This window comes from Macaca nemestrina, chromosome 11, assembly GCF_043159975.1.
Source record: "Macaca nemestrina isolate mMacNem1 chromosome 11, mMacNem.hap1, whole genome shotgun sequence".
NCBI classification, from domain to species: domain Eukaryota; kingdom Metazoa; phylum Chordata; class Mammalia; order Primates; family Cercopithecidae; genus Macaca; species Macaca nemestrina.
In genome coordinates, this window is record NC_092135.1 from 70,441,980 (window position 1) to 70,463,504 (window position 21,525).

General features: G+C 43.0%; 1 protein-coding gene and 1 long non-coding RNA gene across 19 annotated transcripts in view; one reads left to right on the forward strand and one right to left on the reverse strand.

Annotated features, from left to right (window-relative positions):
* The window catches only part of LOC105483231 (uncharacterized), a 32,841-nt gene extending 12,797 nt beyond the window's left edge, over nt 1–20,044 (reverse strand). The window contains exons 1-2 of the long non-coding RNA XR_011609858.1: nt 19,528–20,044; nt 1,465–1,545 (exon numbers count right to left, since the gene is read on the reverse strand). This is a non-coding gene — a long non-coding RNA (uncharacterized lncRNA). The remainder of the gene's footprint in view (nt 1–1,464; nt 1,546–19,527) is intronic.
* The window catches only part of LOC105483232 (pyruvate dehydrogenase kinase 1), a 70,411-nt gene continuing 68,497 nt past the window's right edge, over nt 19,612–21,525 (forward strand). For 15 of the 18 annotated variants that reach the window (XM_071072938.1, XM_071072939.1, XM_071072941.1 and 12 more), the window contains exon 1: nt 20,047–20,308. In XM_071072938.1, the coding sequence (XP_070929039.1) occupies nt 20,113–20,308 (196 nt within the window). In that variant the 5' untranslated portion in view covers nt 20,047–20,112. Of the gene's footprint in view, nt 19,704–20,044; nt 20,309–21,525 lie in introns of those variants that run through there. The other 3 variants (XM_071072953.1, XM_071072952.1, XM_011743978.3) reach the window with 2 other exon arrangements.

Consider the following 21,525-nt stretch of genomic DNA (forward strand, 5'->3'; position numbering starts at 1 on the left):
GACTGGTTGTCTGCTCTCGAACGCTGTTTCCTGTTAAGATGTTTATCAATGACAATGCGTGCCCAGTGGGACATGGAACCTCATCAGTAATTCTAATTTCACCCTGGCCTTGTGATCTTGCTCTGCCTCTCTGCTCTTGTGATCTTTTATTGTCCTTTGAAGCATGTGATCTTTATGACTTACTCCCTGCTCGTACCTCCCTCCCCTTTTGAAATTCCTAATAAAAACGTGCTGGTTTTGTGGCTCATGGGGCACCATGGAACCTGCCAATACGTGATGTCACCCCTGGAGGCCCAGCTGTAAAATTTCTCTCTTTGTACTCTATTTCTCAGACCGGCCGACACTTAGGGAAAACAGAAAGGACCTACGTTGAAATATTGGGGGCTGTTTCCCCCAGTATAAAACAGCACATTAAGAGAAGGTGCAGGCATACAAGAGGGAATGAGGTATTTCCCCACCTACCACATAGCAACTTATAACCACCCTCCCAAAGTGGATTCTGGAACATGTGTTCCCACTGTTGATCTCAGTATAGAAACCTCTTTGCTGTCCAACAGTAGCCATAAGAGGGCAGACGCAACCAAGGTCGGGGGCCACAGTCAAAGCAAAGCAGCTACCACCCGGCCACGCACACCTATCTACAGACAGGACAGGTTGAACGAAACTCTCCAATATTAGATTTTAGATTCCCAGGCAGAGAATACACACAAAACAGTACACAGACATTAGTTTCTTTGCCAGGGCCCAAATACTGACCTGGAAAGGCTCAAATTTGCCCCCATTGACTCCTATCATTCTTCCACTCAAGGTGGGGAGGGATGACCTCTGACCAGGAATTCGTTAGTCTCACAAAGCCCGTCTGGTTCCCAGGCAAAAAGGAGATTTAGGGAAAGCACTATTATCATCTTTATTTCAAAGTTAAACTATAAATTAAATTCCTCCTACAGTTATCTCAGCCTGTGTCCAGGAATGAACAAGGGTGGCTTAGAAGTTAAAGGTAAAATGGAGTTGATTATATTAGATCCCTTTCACTCTCTTTTGTGTGTGTGTGTGTGTATGTGTGTGTGTGTGTGTCCTCTAGCTACATAAATCCTAAACCTGGGTTTTCTAAGGATAAAAACTCTGGGCAAGATCGAAGAGCAATGTCACCCTGAGTTAGGCCTGCTGGACTTCTGTCAGCAATTCCTTCAGGGATCCCCTCCATATATATATAAATATACAACAAAGTAATGACAAAGAGAAGGCCTTCGAAACCACAATTCCAGACCAGATTCTAAACTAGAAGAGCATTTCTTTAAACAGGTTCCTTATTCTTCATCCAGCTGGGGAGAGACTGCCACAAACTGAGACTCTTCTTACAATTCCAGGGAAAGCTGGATAGTCCCTGTGATGGGGCCACAGGTGCCTCTAGAGAGGTCAGTAGATCAGGAGAACAAAGGTTTTGGCAGCACCTGGAATACTCACCAAGCCAGGTTATAAGATGTCTTCCAGGAACTATGTCTCCATTGCAATTAGATCCATGCACTCTGGGTTGGCAGCAGCCTGCTGGCAGAGACAACACCAGAGGCAGCCCTTAGTCCAAGAGAACTAAGCAGCCACTTGGATTGGCCTGCAGACCTGAAACTGGTGAGGGACTGCCAAATCACAAACAGATGTCCACAAGAGCTATCCCAGACAATCCCCCAGATTTGTAACTGAACAACGGATTCTCCTTGCCCACTGCCCAGATAAGAGACAATTTATCAAGACAAGGGAATTGAATAAAGAAAGAGTTTACTGCACACAGGGCTGGCTAAAGGGCAGAACAGTTTTATTACTCAAATCAGTCTCCCCCAAAATTCAGAGACAGAGTGTTTAAGGATAATTTGGTGGATAGGGAGTTAAGGAGTGGGAGTGCTGATTGGATGGGTTAGAGATGAAATCATAGGAGGTTCTACGTGGGTTCTTGCCATCCTGTTCCTGGGTGGGATCATAGAACTGGTTGAACCAGATTACTGGTCTGGGTGGTGCCAGCTGGTGCATCAGAATGCAGGGTTTCAAAAATACCTTGAAAACTTTTACAGACATTGATGTTATTTCTAGGAGCAATTGTGGAAGTCAGGAATCTTGTGGCCTCTAGCTATATAACTTCTAAACCTAACCTTGTGGCTAATTTGTTAGTCTTACAAAGATGGTCTGGTTCCCAGGCAAGAAGGAGATTTGTTTAGGGAAAGCACTATTATCATCTTTGTTTCAAAGTTAAACTATAAACTAAATTCCTCCTATTGCTCTCTCAGCCTACGCCCAGAAATGAAAAAGGGCAGCTTGGAGGTTAAACGTAAAATGGAGTTGGTTATGTTAGATTCCTTTCACTCTCGTAATTTTTTTTAATTTTTATTTTTTATTTTTTTTGAGACAGAGTCTCGCTCTGTCACCCAGGCTGGAGTGCAGTGGCCGGATCTCAGCTCACTGCAAGCTCTGCCTCCCAGGTTCACGCCATTCTCCTGCCTCAGCCTCCCGAGTAGCTGGGACTACAGGCGTCCGCCACATTGCCCGGCTAGTTTTTTGTATTTTTTTTTTTTTTGAGGCGGAGTCTCGCTCTGTCGCCCAGACTGGAGTGCAGTGGCCAGATCTCAGCTCACTGCAAGCTCCGCCTCCCAGGTTTATGCCATTTTCCTGCCTCAGCCTCCCGAGTAGCTGGGACTACCGGCGCCCGCCACCTCGCCCAGCTAGTTTTTTGTATTTTTTAGTAGAGACGGGGTTTCACCGTGCTAGCCAGGATGGTCTCGATCTCCTGACCTCGTGATCCGCCCGTCTCGGCCTCCCAAAGTGCTGGGATTACAGGCTTGAGCCACCGCACCCGGCCTTTTTTTTTTTTTTTTTTTTTTTTTTGAGACAGAGTCTCACTCTATTACCCAGGCTGGAATGCAGTGGCATGATCTCAGCTCACTGCAACCTCCGTCTCCTGGGTTTAAGTGATTCTCCTGCCTCAGCCTCCCGAGTAGCTGGGATTACAAGCATGCACCACCAAGCCTGACTAATTTTTGTATTTTTTTAGAGACAGAGTTTCACCATGTCAAGGCGGCTGGTGTTGAACTCCTGACTTCAAGTGATCTGCCCACCTTAGCCTCCCAAAGTGCTGGGATAGCAGGTGTGAGCCACCACCCACTCTCATAATTTTTGCAAATGCAATTTTAACTTAATCATTTTCAGTTGGCAATTTTCAGTGACTGCCTCAGAATTCCCTAGCTGGGTTATTATTTTAGTAATTATTCTCAGTGGCACAGCCTAGAGACCACTTTAGTCTATTTTGTTTACATTTAATCAATCCCCTGAATTAAATCTCTTCATGTCAATAATATCTACACTGGTTTCTATTTTATGCATCAAATTCTACTGATATGGCCATCCACCCAAAGAAAATGTTATGAGATCTGGGAAATTGAAAGAGAAAATATGTAGACAAAAGGTAGCTGCCTTCTTCCAGCTAATGCTGAATTCACGGTACGCTTTCTGCTTTTAAGATCAACTTGATTATTCAAGATATGTCCAGTAAGTTCATATCACAGTGAATTCTGTTTCTTCTTTTTTCTAAATCTCTAAGAAAGGTGAAAATATGCACATTACTTAACTAAAAAATAATAAAAGGGGTTGGGCGCAGTAGCTCACACCTGTAATCCCAGCACTTTGGGAAGCAGGCAGATCACAAGGGTCAGGAGTTCAAGACCAGCCTGGCCAATATGGTGAAACCCCCCTCTCTACTAAAAATACAAAAATTAGCAGGGTGTGGTGCCTGTAGTCCCAGCTACTCAGGATGCTGAGGCAGGAGAATCACTTGAACCTGGGAGGCAGAGGCTGTAGTAAGCTGAGATCGCACCACTGCACTCCAGCCTGGGTGAGAGAGCGAGACTCCATTTCAAAAAATAATAAATAAATAAATAAATAAATAATAAAAGAGATAGGGTTCAGGACACACCACCCAAAAATATGACTGTAGGAGAATATAGCACTCTAAATTTACCTTGTTAGCATAAAGATTATTTTCAGCTATTTTGGAAAACAGCAGAAACAGGGGAAGCTCTGAAAAAAGAGCTGTTACCCTTTTGTAAAAGAAATTATACATCTATAAAGGAAATCGCCATTTGTAAGGATGGCTTCCTCTCTGCACTGTAAAATCACTAGAAGCTTATCAATGAAGAAGGCATTCGTGTAAATCTACACAACAAACCTTGCTCGTTTACCATGATTTTCCTGGCCATGTCATAATTGAGTCTCTTCCACACCATTTATTTGATTCAGAAAACCACAGTATTTAAGCTTAAGTGAAAGCCACCTCTTAGAGATTTACTCATTTCTCTGGATTATCTCCCATGTATATATGAGATATATGTGTTAATAAACTTCTGTGTGTTTTACTCTTGTTAATCTGTCTTTTGTTCCTGGAGTCTGAGAAATCCCAACAAAAGAAGCAATCAGGAAATGAGAGGAATAAAAGTAGAGAAAAGTGTAAAGAATCATTATTCTTCAAGTTTTAAAGAATGTCACATTTCTTGAATTGAATGTGTTTATTAAATCCCACTAACAAATTCCAGAAAAATTTAAAAATCTTCAGTTAGTAAAAATTTGTAAGTACAATAAAAGAAAGTATGTCCAGTCTGCAGAATATCAAAATGGGTGATGAACGGGTATGGTTTTTATTTGCCTAGCATCCTATGATGGAGAGTGTGTGTGTGTGTGTGTGTGTGTGTGTGTGTGTGTGTGTGCTGCCTCTCTACTTATTCCCAGTTTCCAGGAGTGGAAACATGGTCCAACTCTGGCCAGAGACTATCCTGGTGCTTTTCAAAACTGACCATGAAAGAGGTGCTCACTACCAAGGTTTTGCTCAGCTAGGACTATTGAAGCCTGGTGCTACTCTGTCCATCCGTCATTATGAGGAAAGCAGATACCAAGGAAAGCAGAGCTGAAATAAGGAAAGGAAGGAAGGTGAGGGCAGTACACATGCTGGTGCTTTAGGTCCAACATAACTGAAGAGTTTCCAGTGACACTGATAGCACAGGAGTCAGACAAATGCCTAGGGAGATGGGGCGGGTTGCTGGTGAAACCCCACCTTCATGCCAAAGACAGTTTAAAGCCTGAAAGCCAAGCCACAAGTCAAATCCACAGAATGAATTGAGAACCTGTCTTCCCATTTGGTGCACTGGCCTCTGATCACCAACCTTCACCTATCTTACATATACTCACCCTTCCCCAATTGATTTTTTCCACAGCCATGCACACCTTTGAGTGGTGCCTTTGTTTTGAACTTTTTGCATACTCACAAAACAATCAGCATGCACTCCCCTATTCTGGGCCCATAAAAGCCCCAGACTCAGCCACACTGGGAGAGAAACCACCCAATTTGGGGTGGGGTACCACCCCTGCATCCCCCTCTGCACTGAGAACCATTATGTTGCTCAGTACAATTCTCCACCCTCCCCACCCTTCAATTGTCAGGATATCCTCATTCTTCTTTGACGCAGAACACGAACTTGGGAACCACCAAATGCACGTATGAGCTATAACACAGCCGTATGTGAAAGCTAGGTGCAGACTGGGTGTGCTGAGTGGGCAGGTCACCTAGAGCAGGTAGTATGCCCAAATGAGGCCTGGGTGGGTCACCAACAGGAGGTCCCTGCTGGCAAAGTGACTGAGAAAAATCCTGCATCATTTCTCAGAGCTCATCCAGGATCATCAGAAGGGTGAGTAAATGTGGACCTATGATGCTTCACTTTTTCCCAAGACTTCTCGTCCTCAGACTTTCTTCTGAAGGCAGATGAAGCACCAATCCTCTGATTAGCCAATTAAAGGCAAACAGCACAGCTACAGAGCAATGCTGGGGAGGAACCTGCCACACTCACCTCTGCCCTGTTGCACTCAGGTGTAGGGAATCCTGGCTTTGTTTCCCCTCACAAAGGTCTGGCCATCATCGGGGATCAGAATAAGGTCCTGGGGCAACTGAAGGCATCCAGCCAAGGCCACACCTTGATGTTGCCTGAAGTCCCCAGATCAGCTCCAGTACCCAACCACCTGTTAGGGTGTCAGCCAAGACTTTGCTGTGGCATTTCTCTTCTTTCTTTCATGGATTGTAATGGCTCCTATCTCTTCTTTTATAATATTAAGGGTGTTGTTGCAAACTACAGAGATATTACTGGGTAGGATGGGCAAGTGGCCCAGTCATCAAAAATGTAATTCAGAACAATGTGGTTTCCATCCATTCTTCGAGGCAAGGAGGAGGCAGTGATTAAGAGTTTTTTCCCCATTGAAGGAACCCACTTGCATAAGAGCAAGAGGCTTTTTAACCCAGGTGCCTACACTTTCCTTGACTTAAGCTGTTGTTTTTTTCTTCCCCCCCACTATGTCAGGAGTTAACACAGATCTGCAAATACAGAGAGCTTTCCTATGCGAGAGTTGTTTTTTTCCTTTTGGGAGGCACCTTACTGGGCCACATCCCCAAATCTTGGGACTCCCTTTCTCTCCCTTGTTAGAGGAGGATCTGGTTCCACAGCTTCACCTTAGCAGTCTGCTTATGGCAGAGAAACAATGGAGGAATGGCCCAGGCTGTCACTGCCAGTCACTGACTACAGTTTGGCAAGGCCCATATGGGAGTCAATTTAATGAGTCCATGCACCCTCCTGGGGCACTTTGTTGTTCCAAACTCAATTCCAACCTTCAGGCTGAAGCCCTAGAAAAGGAAACTAGGTCTTAGATCAGACAACAGCAGAAGTCTAGCGGCACAGCACAGGCGAGTATGACTAATTCCTGCCAATTAGGCAACTCCCCCCAGCGTCATGGAAGGAGGTCATGTGTGTATCCAAGGCATAAATGAGGTCTAGGGAACTCGAAGGTTACCAACAGCAGGGAGGATAGGCCAGTGCAGATATTCCTACCCTCTAGGCTTCCCTGCTACATGGGTGAAGGCCATATTGGGACCCATGGGCAGCACCTGCCAAGGTTGGTGAAACGTGGGGATAGAAGGATGGAAGAAAAAAGAGGATGCCTTTTTTTCCCTCTCCCTCATGTACCCTGGGTATTTGCTGGGAAGAGAAATTAAGGGATGCCTTTTTCCCCTCTTTCCCGGATGGTTAAAAACCATCTTCAGTTTGTACTTCTCTCCAGTGTATCCTGAACCATTGGAACTCCTTTGAAAAAAAAAAAAAAAAAAAGCCTTTTTTCTGTTTCCTTCTCTGTCCTCTCTTTGTGGATGGATAATTGTGTCTCCATACCACAGGAAACTCCCATTCACATGTATCCCCAAACAGGGGTAAATATCATTTCCCCAAACTTTAAACTGTTTGGCCTAAAAATGAACCAGGAAGAAATTACAGCTCTAACTGAAAAATCTCTTGAGGAGGGACAACTTTTACAGTATGTAGATAACCTCTCTGTCTGCTTTCCCTTCAAAGGACTCCAGGGTCAATAGGACTCCATAGCCCAGGGGAAGGGAACTTAGAAACCTGACATGCCAGCAGAAGCATAGAAGTTCTTACACTTCTGGCCTCCCTCTCTCTGTAAAACCTGGATGAATGAAAGGTGGAAAAAAAAAATTCGATGTTTATATAATCTGTAGATTTGATTAATGGAAAAAAAGATTTGTGAGGCTAGTCTTAACCTATAGCTAATCTGGTATACTTTGTGTGTCTTTCTGTATAGTTGTCATAAGGTGGAATACCTTAAAATACAACCTGGGCTTAGCATCCCATAAGCCTGTTGTTCAAGCAGGCCAGAAAACTGGATAGTTACAATCTTTGCTACAGGTCTCAGAAAAACAAAACAAAACAAAACAAAACAAACACTGGATGAGGTCTCCATCTTATTTTACATCCCTGGGAGCTTGACCTTGTAACCACATGGCAGTATTTTCTCTTGTTCTCTGCCATTTTACAATGGCATCCCAGGTTCAGTCCTGCCTTAGGGAATGAGTACTTTCCAGTTAATATCTGTGTGACTTTTTTTTTTTTCTTTTTGAGACGGAGTCTCACTTTGTCACCCAGGCTGGAGTGCAGTGGCACATCTTAGCTCACTGCAAGATCCGCCTCGCAAGTTCACACCATTCTCCTGCCTCAGCCTCCCGAGTAGCTGGGACTATAGGCGCCCACCACCATGCCCGGGTAATTTTTTGTATTTTAGAAGAGACAGGGTTTCACTGTGTTAGCCAAGATGGTCTCGATCTCCTCACCATGTGATCTGCCCACCTCAGCCTCCCAAAGTGCTGGGATTACAGGCGTGAGCCACCGCACCCAGCCCTATCTGTGTGACTTTTACATTTGCTTATTCTATTCCCATCCATCCACAACTTTCAGCTTCCTTTTTTAAATCTTCCTTTCTGTGAGGCACATTTAGAGATTCTAGATTTTTTAAAAACTGCTTACCACCTCTTTGAAAATACCTCATAACACTTGTGGTTAAGTCATAACCTTAGTTGAGGTTTGTTGGTTTCACCTGTGAGGTTGCTTTTGGTAAAGTTCAAAAGCCAGAAATATTGGCTGCTTGACTAACTCAAGTAATAAGGGATTTAAAAATATTTTTTAAAAGAGCACCATGGTTAAAAGTCAGCTTATATTAACAGGGGACAGGCTGGGTGTGGTGGCTCACGTCTGTAATCCTAGCACTTTGGGAGGCCGAGGTGGGTAAACTGCATGAGCTCAGGAGTTTAAGACCAGCCTGGCCAACATCTAAAAATCCTGCCTCTACTATAAACACAAAAAATTAGCTGGGCATGGTGGCGTGCACCTGTAATGCCAACTACTTGGGAGGCTGAGGCATGAGAATTATTTGAACCCAAGAGGTTGCAGTGAGCTGAGATTGTGCCACTACACTCCAGCCTGAACAAGAGTGAGACTCTGTCTGAAACAAAAAAAAAAATGGATATCCTAGCTATAAGTATATTTAAAACACCTTTATGTCTTTTTTTTCTCTATCTCTTGTTTGATTGGAAAAAGGTTTTTTCTTCTCAGTTGACTGAATTGTTTTTCTCCACTCTCAATGCACACCTGAGAAGCTTAAGATAATTTCTGATAGCCTGGGATTCCTTAGGATAAACAGAGAAGGCACCACAGAACCCATTTTGGGAAAAATCTGTTTTCCTCAGGGAACCCCAATAATCAAAGTCAGATAGATCCTTCTCAAAATCTGTTTTTGTCTTCAAGCTATACCTACTTATTAGGCCCTAGAAACGGCATGTTTTCGTACCCCTGTTTCTTGAAGAGCTCCACCCCAGGTCCAGTAATCCAACTAGGAGATTGCCAAGTGAAAAATCTGGCAGGGCCAGGTGGCTGACACCTGTAATCCTGGAACTTTCAGAGGCTGAGGTGGGTGGATCACCTGAGGCCAGGAGTCTGAGACCAGCCTGGCCAACATGGTGAAACCCCATCTCTACTAAAAATAGAAAAATTAGCCAGGCATGGTGGTGGGTGACTGTAATCTCAGCTACTCAGGAGGTTGAGGCAGGAGAATCACTTGAACCCAGGAGGTGGAGGTTGCAGTGAGCTGAGATCATATCACTGCTCCCCAGCCTGAGCAACACAGCAAGGCTCTGTCTCAAAAAAAAAAATCTTATATCTACTGGATCTTCTTCTGTCCGTGTAGTTATACATGTGATATGTGTGTGATGTTTATATTAAAAAGAGCTCCAATTAATTGGATTAAATAAAAATAAGCACTTAGATCAAATATTTTTCAAGAAAAAATAGAAGCTGTAATGCCTTTTAGTTCATGTGACTTTAATCTTAGAGAAATTAAAGTCTTAAAGATTATATGACAAATGTCTTCAAAATGTAAATACATGGTCTAAATTATGCAGGTCAAATACTAGGATTACTAAATGCTTTAAGGTCAAAAATTGCTTCTTTGGCTGTTGAAAATTGTTTGACTTGCCTGCTTTACAGTTTAAGGCCTGGGGACATATGGAGTTAACTGTGCCCCTAACTATGCTGGAAAGATACCTTATCTGTGCCTAGTACATAATTAAAATAACTTACCAGGTTTTACATCAACACTAAAAATATCTAAAAGTTACCATAACATATAACTGAGGCTACCGAAAATAGATTTACATGCAAGGTGTGTGAAAAAAGTAAAATATGTTTTTAGTAAAAGATTATAAGAAGGCATGGCAGTGTCAATTTTTGCCTAGAGGGTTAAAGGATTGTTTTAAATTAAATTAAATTAAACTCAAGGTTTGAACAAGCTGTGGAAGGTCTGTAAAAATTAACCTTGTAAAAGAAATCTTGTGTGTAAATGTATTGACTAAATTCAAAAGAGTATTATTTGGTTTTTCCACAAATAGAACATAGGAATAAAAGGAAAACAAGGTTTTCTAAACGCACCGATCTGCTCTTTAACAAAACTTTGCATAGAGTTATAAAAGGCTTATAAGAGGATGGGTGCAGTGGCTCTTGCCTGTAATCCCAGCACTCTGGGAGGCTGAGGTGGTCAGATCACCCAACCCAATGTCAGGAGTTCGAGACCAGACTGGCCAATGTAGCAAAACCCCATCTCTACTAAAATACAAAAATTAGCCAAGTATGGTGGTGGGTGCCTGTAATCCCAGCTACTCAGGAGGCTGAGACAGAAGAATTGCTTGAACCAGGGAAGTGGAGGTTGCAGTGAGCTGAGATCGGGCCACTGCACTCCAGCCTGGGCAACAGATTGAGACTCCATCTCAAAAAAAAAAAAAAAAAAGGTTTATAAGAAACTCACCTCATAGACAAACAGGTTAAGATTTGATAAAATTATCTATAAGGTTTTTTTTGTTGTTGTTGTTTTTGAGGCAGAGTCTCACTCTGTCACTACCCAGGCTGGAGTGCTGTGGTGCAATCTCACTGCAACCTCCACTTACTGGGTTCAAGTGATTCTCCTGTCTCAGATTCCTGAGTAGCTGGGATTACAGGTGGGTACCACCATGCCCAGTTAATTTTTGCATTTTTAATAGAGACAGGATTTCTCCATGTTGGCCAGGCTGTTCTCAAACTCCTGGTCTCAAGTGATCCACCTGCCTTGGTCTCCCAAAGTGCTGGGATTACAGGTGTGAGGCATCACCCCCAGCCTATAAGGTTTCATTTTTTAAACATTAAGGCTGACATTAATAGACTAATGTAAGGGTGGAGTTTGGCTTTCTCTCTCTTAAACAAGATTTTCATGTAATACAATTAAAGGATAATGAAAGACTTTTGTTTGCCTTGCAAATAAGCTACTGAAAAAAAAAAAAGGAAGGGAGAGATAAGAGACAAGACTGTTTGGAAACCTAAGTCTTCCCTCTAAAAGAGTAAAGGTTTTTGCCTTTTAAAAAGATTTTTCAGTCATCATTTAGGTAAATAAATGATTTATGATAACCTGGAATTCTATTTCATAATATCAAGTATTCTAAATCTTTACCATATTTGATAGGCTTCCCAAAATCAAACTTCAACTTCAAAATTGTCTTTCCTGACTCCTAACTTTGGGCTGCTACAGTGGGCCCCTGAAGCATCCAAGAGAAATAAACGAGATTATCTGACATATTTAGTTACACAGCATTGTCAAAATAAAAATTATGTTTAAATTCTTCAGGTTATATTTTAGTATATGATATTAAAATACATTCCAAAATTGTATTGGATTTCTAAAATTCTAATGTCTGAGTATATGCTACCAATCATAATTAGGGTTACTATGTTAAGTTATTGTAAACCACAATAATAACCAAATTTCTTTGTTAATCCTGTTTTTGACTGTAACTAAACTGGACATTTTGTTATTCAGAGACAATTGTCTTGTTTTGATCCTTTTCAAAAGATGGTTTATAATCAGCTATAGGACTTTTTGACAGGTGCTCTTAAATAAAGATTTCTGATAACTTAGGAAATTGTGACATTGGAATAGAGGAAAACAATACAGGATTCATGAAGAGCTGAATTGCAGAATAAGAGTTAACTGAATGGACTGAACTAATAGAAAACTGAAGAAATCCTTTTCAATTTTTTGCTTAAAATGTTGCTGATCCTTTCCAAAGTCAGGAAAACTTTCATTTTCAGCTACTTACAACTTTTAACAATTGAGTAAGGTATATTCCTGTGAACAAAATTTGGAGCAATATTTGTTTCTCTCTGCCTGGTTTCTCCAAAATTTGGAAGCTAGATGTGAATATTCTTAACTTATAGCAATATAATGTTCTGCATAAGTGCAGTAAGAATCCATTTTCTTTTGCAACAGGATGCAATTGGAGAAACTGGTTCTTTTACAAAGGCTTTTACTAAAAGGGTGTGGTTCCCTTTAGGGAATCAAGCTTGACTTGCAGAGGCATAAAACTTGCAAGTTTTCCCTTAGGAAAACTTGCCTCATGCCTTGTCTGTACAATCTCCGTACAGGTTTGGTGAGTTAGAAATGTCACTTTCTAACAGGGCTAGGAGCCCCAAGTCATCTCGGGCCCTCAAGAAGAGAGAAATGTACCCAACTCAGGTATTTAAGAGTACAAACCCATGGCTGGGCTTGGCTTTAAAAAGTCTCAACTGAGATTCCTTAGAGAACAGGGTTTCATCAAAGCCACTTTTTAAAAGTCTATGTGAAAATAATTATTCTTGTTGCACTTTATGCAAATAATCAGGCCAAGTATGAATCTAAACTCTGTTTTGCAAACAATTCAGTCCTATCATGATTTAACAAAACTGAGGACTGGAGAGAGAGCAATTATGTTTCACAACTTATCATACACTTGTCATTATATTCTAGTCTCATAATTAGTTTTTTAAATTTTGGTCTGCATTTTAGACTAACCCTGCTTATTCCTGTGAACTAACCAGTGATCTCTGGCTGCAGCTCAGTTATTTAAAGAAGTTTGAACTGAGTGTTTTGTGCTTGAGTCTGAAAGAGGCCTGGCAAATACAAAATAAAAATCTGTCAACACCATTGCATCTCTGAAATGATTAACAAATTAAAATAAGTATTTGGTTATTCTGCCCCTCCTTAGTTGGTTTAGCCAATGAGCTTCTCCCTTGTAAACCAAAAATAAAATTTGGCTGGAGGTGGTGGCTCAGGCCTGTAATCCCACCACTTTGGGAGGCTGAGGTTGGCAAATCATTTGAGATCAGTAGTTCAAGACCAGCTTGACGAACAGGGTGAAACCCCATCTCTACTAAAAATACAAAAATTAGCCAGATGTGAGGGCACACACCTGTAATCACAGCTATTCGGGAGGCTGAGGTCAGAGAATCACTTCAACCCAGGAGGTGGAGGTCGCAGTGAGCTGAGATCATGCTACTGCACTCCAGCCTGGACAACAGAGTGAGACTCTGTCTCAGAAACTATATACATTCTAAACCCTCCAACCAACTGAATAGACCCTTCCTTTTGGCCAAGAGCTTTCCAAAGTTAACCTGAGAAACTAGTTCAGGCCATGATGGGAAGCTGGGGTCAGACATGTCTCATTATTCTCTCCTCCCTGCTGGAATTCAGGTACAGCTGATCAGCATTAACATTAACACAGAGACTTTACATCTGACAAAACAGACTGTTTGTAGCATAAGATACCAACATGACAAGGAGCAGGCTCTGCAAGAAACCAAAGATTTTATCCCAAAATATATTTCTTGACATATTTTGAAATGGCCCTGCAAAGCTGTCTCTTGTGGGGAAAATCCACATTCTATAGAGAATCCTATTCCCTTTCCAAGTACTTTCCCTGATTCAGAAGGGAATTAACTAACTCTGGCACCTTTTTAAAGTCTGATAAGAAACATTTACAAAGTTGGGTGCAGTGGCTCATGCCTGTAATCCCAGAACTTTGGGAGGCTGAGGCGGAGTCAAACTCTGTTAAATATTTGAAGAGATTTATTCTGAGCCAAATATGAGTGACCATGGCCCCATGACACAGCCCTCAGGAGGTCCTGAGAACATGTGCCCAAGGTGATTGGGGCACAGCTTGGTTTTATATGTCTTAGGGAGGCATGAGACATCAATCAAATACACTTAAGAAATACATTAGTTTAGTCATGAAAGGTAGGACAATTCAAAGTTGAGGCTTCCAGGCTACAGGTAAATTTAAACATTTTCTGATTTACAATTGGTTGAGTTTATCTAAAGACCTGAGATCATAGAAAGGAAATGTTCAGGTTAAGATAAAGGATTGTGGAGACCAAAGTTCTTTTGAAGTTTTATTGTGCTGCTCTCAGAGACAACAGATGACAAACATTTCCTATTCAGATCTTTAAAAGGTGCTAGACTTTAAGTTAATCTTTTTAGGATTGGGAGGGCCTGGAAGTAAAAGATCCAGCTATGTTAATAGAGATTCTTTACTGATGCAAATTTTCCCCCACAAAAGACAGATTTGCAGGGCCATTTCAAGACATGGCAAAGAAACATGTTTTGGGGTAAAATATTTTGCTTTTCTTCCTTGTCTTGTAAATGTTATTCCAGAGTCAGGTTGAAAAGTAAGTCTCCATATACAGGGTTAAATAAAACCCATCTGATGAGAATTTATGGTTTGTAGGGCATGACTCCCCAGAATTCTTAGATAGGAATTTGGGCAAGATAAAAAAAATCAGAATTTACTCCTCAGTGGCATCACATGACAGATAGCAGGTCCTGAAATAAATTGAAGTGTTTTACTCCAAAACATATTTTTTCGACATATTTTGAACTGGCCCTGCAAAGCTCTCTCTTCTGGGGAAAAAATCTACATTCTGTAGAGGATCGCCTTCCCTTTCCAGGTTTTTCCTTTTAAGGTCTGACACCTTTTTAGGTCTGATGAGAGACACTTACCATCTGTACTCTCCGAAGCCTGCTACGTGGGGCCTTTATCTGTGTAATAAGAACCTTGGTCTCCACAACCCCTTGCCTTAACCCAGACACTTTCAATTGATCCTAGGTCTTGAGATAATAACTTAACTCTTTCAACCAACTGCCAGTCAGAAAATCTTTGACTCTCCCTATAACCTGGAAGCCCCCTCCTGCCAGAAGTTTCCCAACCCCCCTATATTATGTCTTAAAGTTGTCCTGCCTTTCCAGACCAAAGCAGTGTACGCTTTACATGTACTGAGTGATGTGTGCCTGCAACTTCCGTTCCCCTAAAAATGTATAAAATCAAGCTATAATTCAACCACCTTGGGCACATGTTTTCAGGACCTCTTGAGACTGTGCCTCAGGCCTTAGTCATTCATGTTTGACTCGGAATAAATCTCTTAAAATATTTTACAGAGTCTGAGTCTTCTTTTTTAAATCAACAGTTCAAATAAATTTTTAAAACTTTTAATGTGCCCAAATTTATCTTTTAACATTACCAGTCTCAGTTTGTGAAAGTCTAGAGTTCTCCCTGTCCATGTCTGTAAATTCTTGAGGCTCATAGTCTCATTTATGCCCCCCCCCCACTACCACTCAGACTCTTTATGTGCAAAGTCTATCCCCATTGCCACAAACTCTCATAAAAAATCATCCTTTCCTCCAATTTTCACAAAAGCACAACACATAAAAGATTCAGTATCCAATAATCTCTTTTTGCAAACTTTACTGAGGGTTTGGGTTACAAGGAGTGCTCACGTTGTGAACAGTCTTTGCAATCTTCTGCCTCCTCCCCTTCCCCTTTGCTCGACAAAGTGAATTCCTCTCCTAGCTTCCTGTAAAGCTGTTCTGAGCCTTCCCTAGAGATCTCTCCTTCCACTCCAGCAGCATTTCAAAGCACTTACTCCAGAAAAAAACTATGTTTTTGCTAAATAAATCCTGGTGAATAGGATGCCCTCATATCACTACACATGTAATTACCTGAATCAAAGTACCCTTTAAAGAAAGAAGGCAAATGTATATGGAGAAAAATTATGCTTCAGTGGAATATTATGTATTGTTTAGAGCACAACTTTTCAGGATATCTGATTCTGATTCACTGTCTTTGAGCTATTTTACAACTCTATAAATTGCAGATGAATGGTAACACCACACATAATTCTTACCTATACATGTGCAAATAAATTCTGTCAGGTAGAAGGGCAACCCTCCCTGATTCCCAAGGAAACAGCCAGTTTTACAGCCTTTGCAAATTTTTCTGTATTCCGTTTTTTCACTTCTCCTTTGAACTGGCTATAATATCTTCACTGGTTCCCTCGTTTAATTAATGTATTAAATAAAATTTGACACATGTTCATTTTATAGCTGCGTGAGAGTCATTATGTCACCTTTTTTGAAAACTATCTTTCCAGCATATCAAAAAGGGTTCTAGGGCAGGAAATGATAGCACACTCAAAAGGGAAATTGATTAATTAAGGGACTATTTACAGGAGTGTGGGCAGAATTAAACCTCCAAGGCTGGTGAGCACCCAATCAGCAACAGAGAAAAATTAGTACTATATCTCTAGGGATAGGAAGCTGTGGCCACCCTTGAACACAAATTATAGCCTTGAAGAAAGGTGTTGGGGGGGAAATATCATGACTTCTTTTTCCTTTTGTCTTCTGAACCTCATGAAGCCAGAGGGTACTGGGGACAAGGTGACACAGTTTATTTGTTTTCTATTGCTTTTTCCATTCCTTTCAGTCACATCAGTCCAACATGGATCATAAATTCTCAGTGAATTCCATGTCTGCTACGTAAAAATTTTTCTATAGAAGCTTACAGTGTGATTATACTTTATATCTACATGTGTGTCTTAGTCTGTTAGTGGTGCTGTAACAAAATATTTCAGTCTGGGTAATTTTTAAGCAATAGAAATTAGTTTTCTTACAGTTCTAGAGGCTGGGAAGTTCAAGATCAAGGTGCCAGGATTCAATGTCTGGTAAGGGCTTTCTTGCTGTGTCCTCATGTAAACCACCCAATAGGTTTTTCTTGCCTGCTGCCCAGATAGAGCCAATTTATCAAGACAAAGAGTTTAATGCCTGTGGAGCTGGCTAAATGGAAGATGAGAGTTTTATTACTACTCAAATCAACATCCCAGAAATTCAGAGGCTAGGGTTTTTCAAAGATAGTTTGGCAGACAGCAGGTTAGACAATGGGGAATGCTGATTGGTTGAGTCAGGAATAAAATTATAGGAAGCCGAAGCTGTCATCTTATGCTTAGTCAGTTTCTGGGTGGGGGCCACAAGACCAGATGAGTCATTTTACTTATCTGTGTGGTTCTACCTGGTCCATTGGAATTCAGGGTTTGAAAAATAACTCAAACACCAACGTTAGGTTTTATAATAGCAATGTTATCTATAGGCGCAATTGCGGAGGTCAGTGATCTTGTGGACTCTGACTGCATGACTCCTGAGTTATAATTTCTAATCTTGTAGCTAGTTTGTTACTTATTTTTTGAGACAAGGTCTCGCTCTGTCACACAGGCAGAAATGATGCAGCAGGATCTTGGCTCACTGCAAACTACACCTTCTGGGCTCAACTGATGCTCCCCACGAAGCACTACAGGCACGTGCCACCATGCCCAGCTAATTTTGTTCATTTTCTGTCGAGACAAGGTCTATGCTGCCCAGGCTGGTCTCGAACTCCTGGACTTATGCAATCCTCCCACTTTGGCCTCCCAAAGTGCTGGGATTACAGGCATGAGCCATTGTGCCCTGCCTAATTTGTTAGTTTAACAAAGGTGTTCCGGTCCCCAGGAAAGCTGGGGGTTTGTTTCATGGAGGAGCTGTTATCTTTGTTTCAAAGTTAATATATAAACTAAATTCCTCCCAAAGTTAGTTTGGCCTATGCTCATCAATAAACAAGGGCAGCTTGGAAGTGAGAAGCAAGATGGAGTTGGTTAGGTCAGATCTCTTTCACTGTCAGAATTTTCTCACTGTTACAATTTTTCAAAGGCAGTTTCATTCACATGGTAGAAGAGATGGTAGAAACAGACTCACCCTCTTAGGCCCTTTTATAAGGCTCTGCCCTCATGACTTAATTCCCTCCTAAAGGCCCCACCTCTTAATACTACCACGTGGATAATTAAGTTTCAACATAGGAATTTTAGGGGACACATTCAGACCATAACAACAGAAAATATAGCTCTTTACTAAAGTCCTCAAAAGTTCTCTCCAGTTTCTGGACCCAAAGTCTTTGACTAAGAAGCAAAAGTTGACACCACTTAATATGTGCTTTTATATGCACATTCTCCATATATTGGTTGAAGCATGGTGAATATACTTTGGAGAAAAGAAAAAGCACTTTATACAACAGTTGATTCCTTCCTGGGGGAAAAAATCTTGCTAAAATAGTCTCAAAGTTTCTGCTGGGCCTTTGTGCTTTCACATAAATTAATGTTCAGCCGAGCATCTTGACATGCTCAGGCAGAAAGCAGCAAAATTGCAAACAGGGATTGAGGAAGCTGAATAATGGTGTGCATGATAAAGTGACAAGACTTTGGAGCTCAGGGAATAATCTAGAAGGAAGGAGAAAAGAAAGGAGGAGGCAACCTGAGAAGCTGGAGTAGAGCTGTGGAAATGTTTGATGGATTGTTTTAAGAACGTGTAATATTCAACTTAAAATTGTTTTCTTCATTCCAACTTGGGCACTGCAGAAGAAGGGTGGGAAGCAGAAGGGGGCCATTCAGCCACCAATGAGGTGGTGACACCATCAACATTCCCAAGCACATCCCATTGAAATGGACTTCAAGAAGTGTGGCCCTCGGGCACTCAGCAAAGATATCTGGAAATTTGCCAAGAAAGAGATGGGAACTCCAGAGGTGCACACTGATACCAGGTTTGACAAAGCTGTCAGGGCCAAAAGAATAATGTCCCATACCGTATCCACGTGTGATTGTCCAGAAAAACATAAGGAGAATGAAGATTCACCGAAATGTGAAAGGAAAACATGGGCCCCAAAATCACTGAGCTAAAGGGAAAATTCAAGCTGGGAACTGCTCGAGGCAAACCTGCCTCCCATTCTATTCAAAGTCATCCCTCTGCTGAGATAGATGCATATCTGATTGCCTCTTTTGGAAAGGCTTATCAGAAACTCAAGACTACAACCATTTGTCTCACCTACCTATAACCTGGAAGCCTTCCCCCCTGCTTCAAGTTGTCTGCTTCTTACATATAGAGACGGACGTGTTCTCAACTTTGCCAAGATAAACTTTATACATTAATCGAGACTTGTCTCAAACTTTCGGGGTTCACAAAACTATGTACCCGTTACACTTTCTAAAACCTACAGTCAGTGTGGGAGAAGAACTGCTGATACTCGAATACGTCAAATAGTTACAAAACGGCCAAAAACTGTTGTTTTCTCTCAAACTTTTGGTAAAATGTGCTTCAGGGAAAACACAGGTAAGTGGTTCTGATAAAATCTTAATAAGGACATAATTTTAAAAAGCAATAATGGTAAAAATAAATCCCATTTATTATCTGGTATGTCCCCGGCATTGTGCTAACACAGATAGCTCTACTACCCATGTCAGAGCAACTGAGGCAGATACTACGCTCCTTTTTCAGGTAAAGAGATGGAGGCTCAGAGGGGTTAAAGAGCTCAACTCAAAGGCACACAGCCAGCACATGGCAGTACGTCTCTCCTCCTGGGGCCGCCGTCTCGGTGATACTATTTAGGGCCACACGTCCCACTCTTCAGCATTCGTATTTACGTACCACTGTTTGGCAAGCGGGGACTCCTGAAGCTCTCTGACCCTGAAATGTGTGGCTTGCGTCACAGAGAAGCGGTTTTAGAACGCGCTCGCAGCAGGACACCGCGGTGTGTGCAAGCGGAGGGCCGCCCTGTCCTTGAGCCTTTTGGCCGAGACTAGGAGGGCAGAGGAAGCAGGAAGGTGGGATTTGTTTCAAAAGGGCGCGGGAAGGGGACGCTCCACACCGCCTCGCCTCTTAGTGTCCCCGGTCCCGTCACCCGAAATGTACGGGGACAACTGCCACGCGCACCCGACACCTCGCCGGCTGCGGCCTGGCGCGCGCTCCTCATCTACTTCCCCGCAGGGCTGGGCGGGACTCCGGCGAGGGGGCGGGCCCCGCGAGCGCCCGCCCCCTTTTCTCTCCCTGCCTCCTTCCCGCTCTGCATCCCGCCCAGCGGCGCAGGGGGCCGGGCTCCGGCGAGAGGGGTGGGGGCCGCGCCGGTGACAGCCGCTCCCCTCCCCTGCTGCCCGCCACGTCCCTCACGTACCACTCGGCAGAGGCGCGGGGAAACGTGGCGCCCGGGCTCTGGCTTCTCTAGCGGGGCTCGGCATGAGGCTGGCGCGGCTGCTTCGCGGAGCTGCCTTGGCCGTCCCGGGCCCGGGGCTGCGCGCCGCCGGCCCCAGCCGCTCCTTCAGCTCGGACTCGGGCTCCGGCCCGGCGCCCGAGCGCGGCGTTCCGGGCCAGGTGGACTTCTACGCGCGCTTCTCACCGTCCCCGCTCTCCATGAAGCAGTTCCTGGACTTCGGTGAGTGCGGCCCGGACTTCGGGCCTTTGTGCGCGGTCCCAGGCGGGGAGCTGCGGCCCCTGCTCCAGGCCCGGTCGGTGCCGGCCAGCTCTCGCCTGAGGCGCAGCCCTCCTCCTCAGTGTTTCCGCCCCCAGCGCCTTAGGTGCTTACTTCCTCCCTCCAAGTGCCGGCGCTAGCTGACGGCGTAAATAACGGTGGGCGTGTGGCTTTGATCGTATTGTTGAAAACAAACCAGCTGGGCCGCGCGGAATGACCTCCCGCCTTCCGGCGCACGTGTGCAGGTGCGCGCTCGGCCAGGCCCCTTCCGAGGAGGCGCGCCCGCGTGGGAGGCCGAGCGTGGACACCCCCGAGGATCGCTTTTGGATTCCGCGCAGTGATGATGAATGCCCAGTTTTGCATATGCTGATTGCATAGAAATGGCGTGATGATAGGCAAGGCAGGTTATAACTGGCCCAGAGTTTCTTAGAATGTTTTCCTTGCCAGTAGCATAAATTGTTTGCACCAACAGCGCATTTCATCATCAGCAAGTAAGTCTTGAGCACGTGTTGAGTGCATGAGGACAGGATGCTGTGAAGTTTACCAGATTATCCTTGTTTTCTCGATAAGCTGTTAAACAGATTGCAGAAGGAATTGCATAGTTAGGCATTTTAACTTTTACTTCCCACTTATCAAGGCAATGAGGGGAAAAGGGAAAACCTTAATGAATTCGTAAAATTTGAGTACAAAGGTTATCTTCTGCATTGTGACTTCTGCATTGAATGATACCTGCATGGTTGACAACTTTGTCTTAAAATTGTGGTTTATAGTCGCATAATTTTTGGGTCAAAGCCTTAGGTTTTTGTTTTTACTTTAAAATGACCCTAGTTCGACGTAGGGGCGAATTTGGTGGTGGTCATAAGTATGCCATGAAACTTTCACAAGCTGTTTTCCTTTAATAACTTAATTTCTACTATTGACAGTCTAGTTTTTGCTAACGTTTTCTCTGCTAAAGCAGCAAGAATAGTAAGCTTAAAATGCATTACTGGAATAGCAAGACCTTTTAGTTTAATATTAAGTGGAGCTGTTTGCCAAAGGACATTCTACAACGATTCTGCTTAGGAAGTGATATGGGATCGTGATATGGGAGTGGAGGGGTCAGGAGACTTTCCAGTAACCAGACAATTGAATAGGACCTACTTGAAGATGGTGCTAACAGGCAGTGGTGGTTTTTGCTTTCT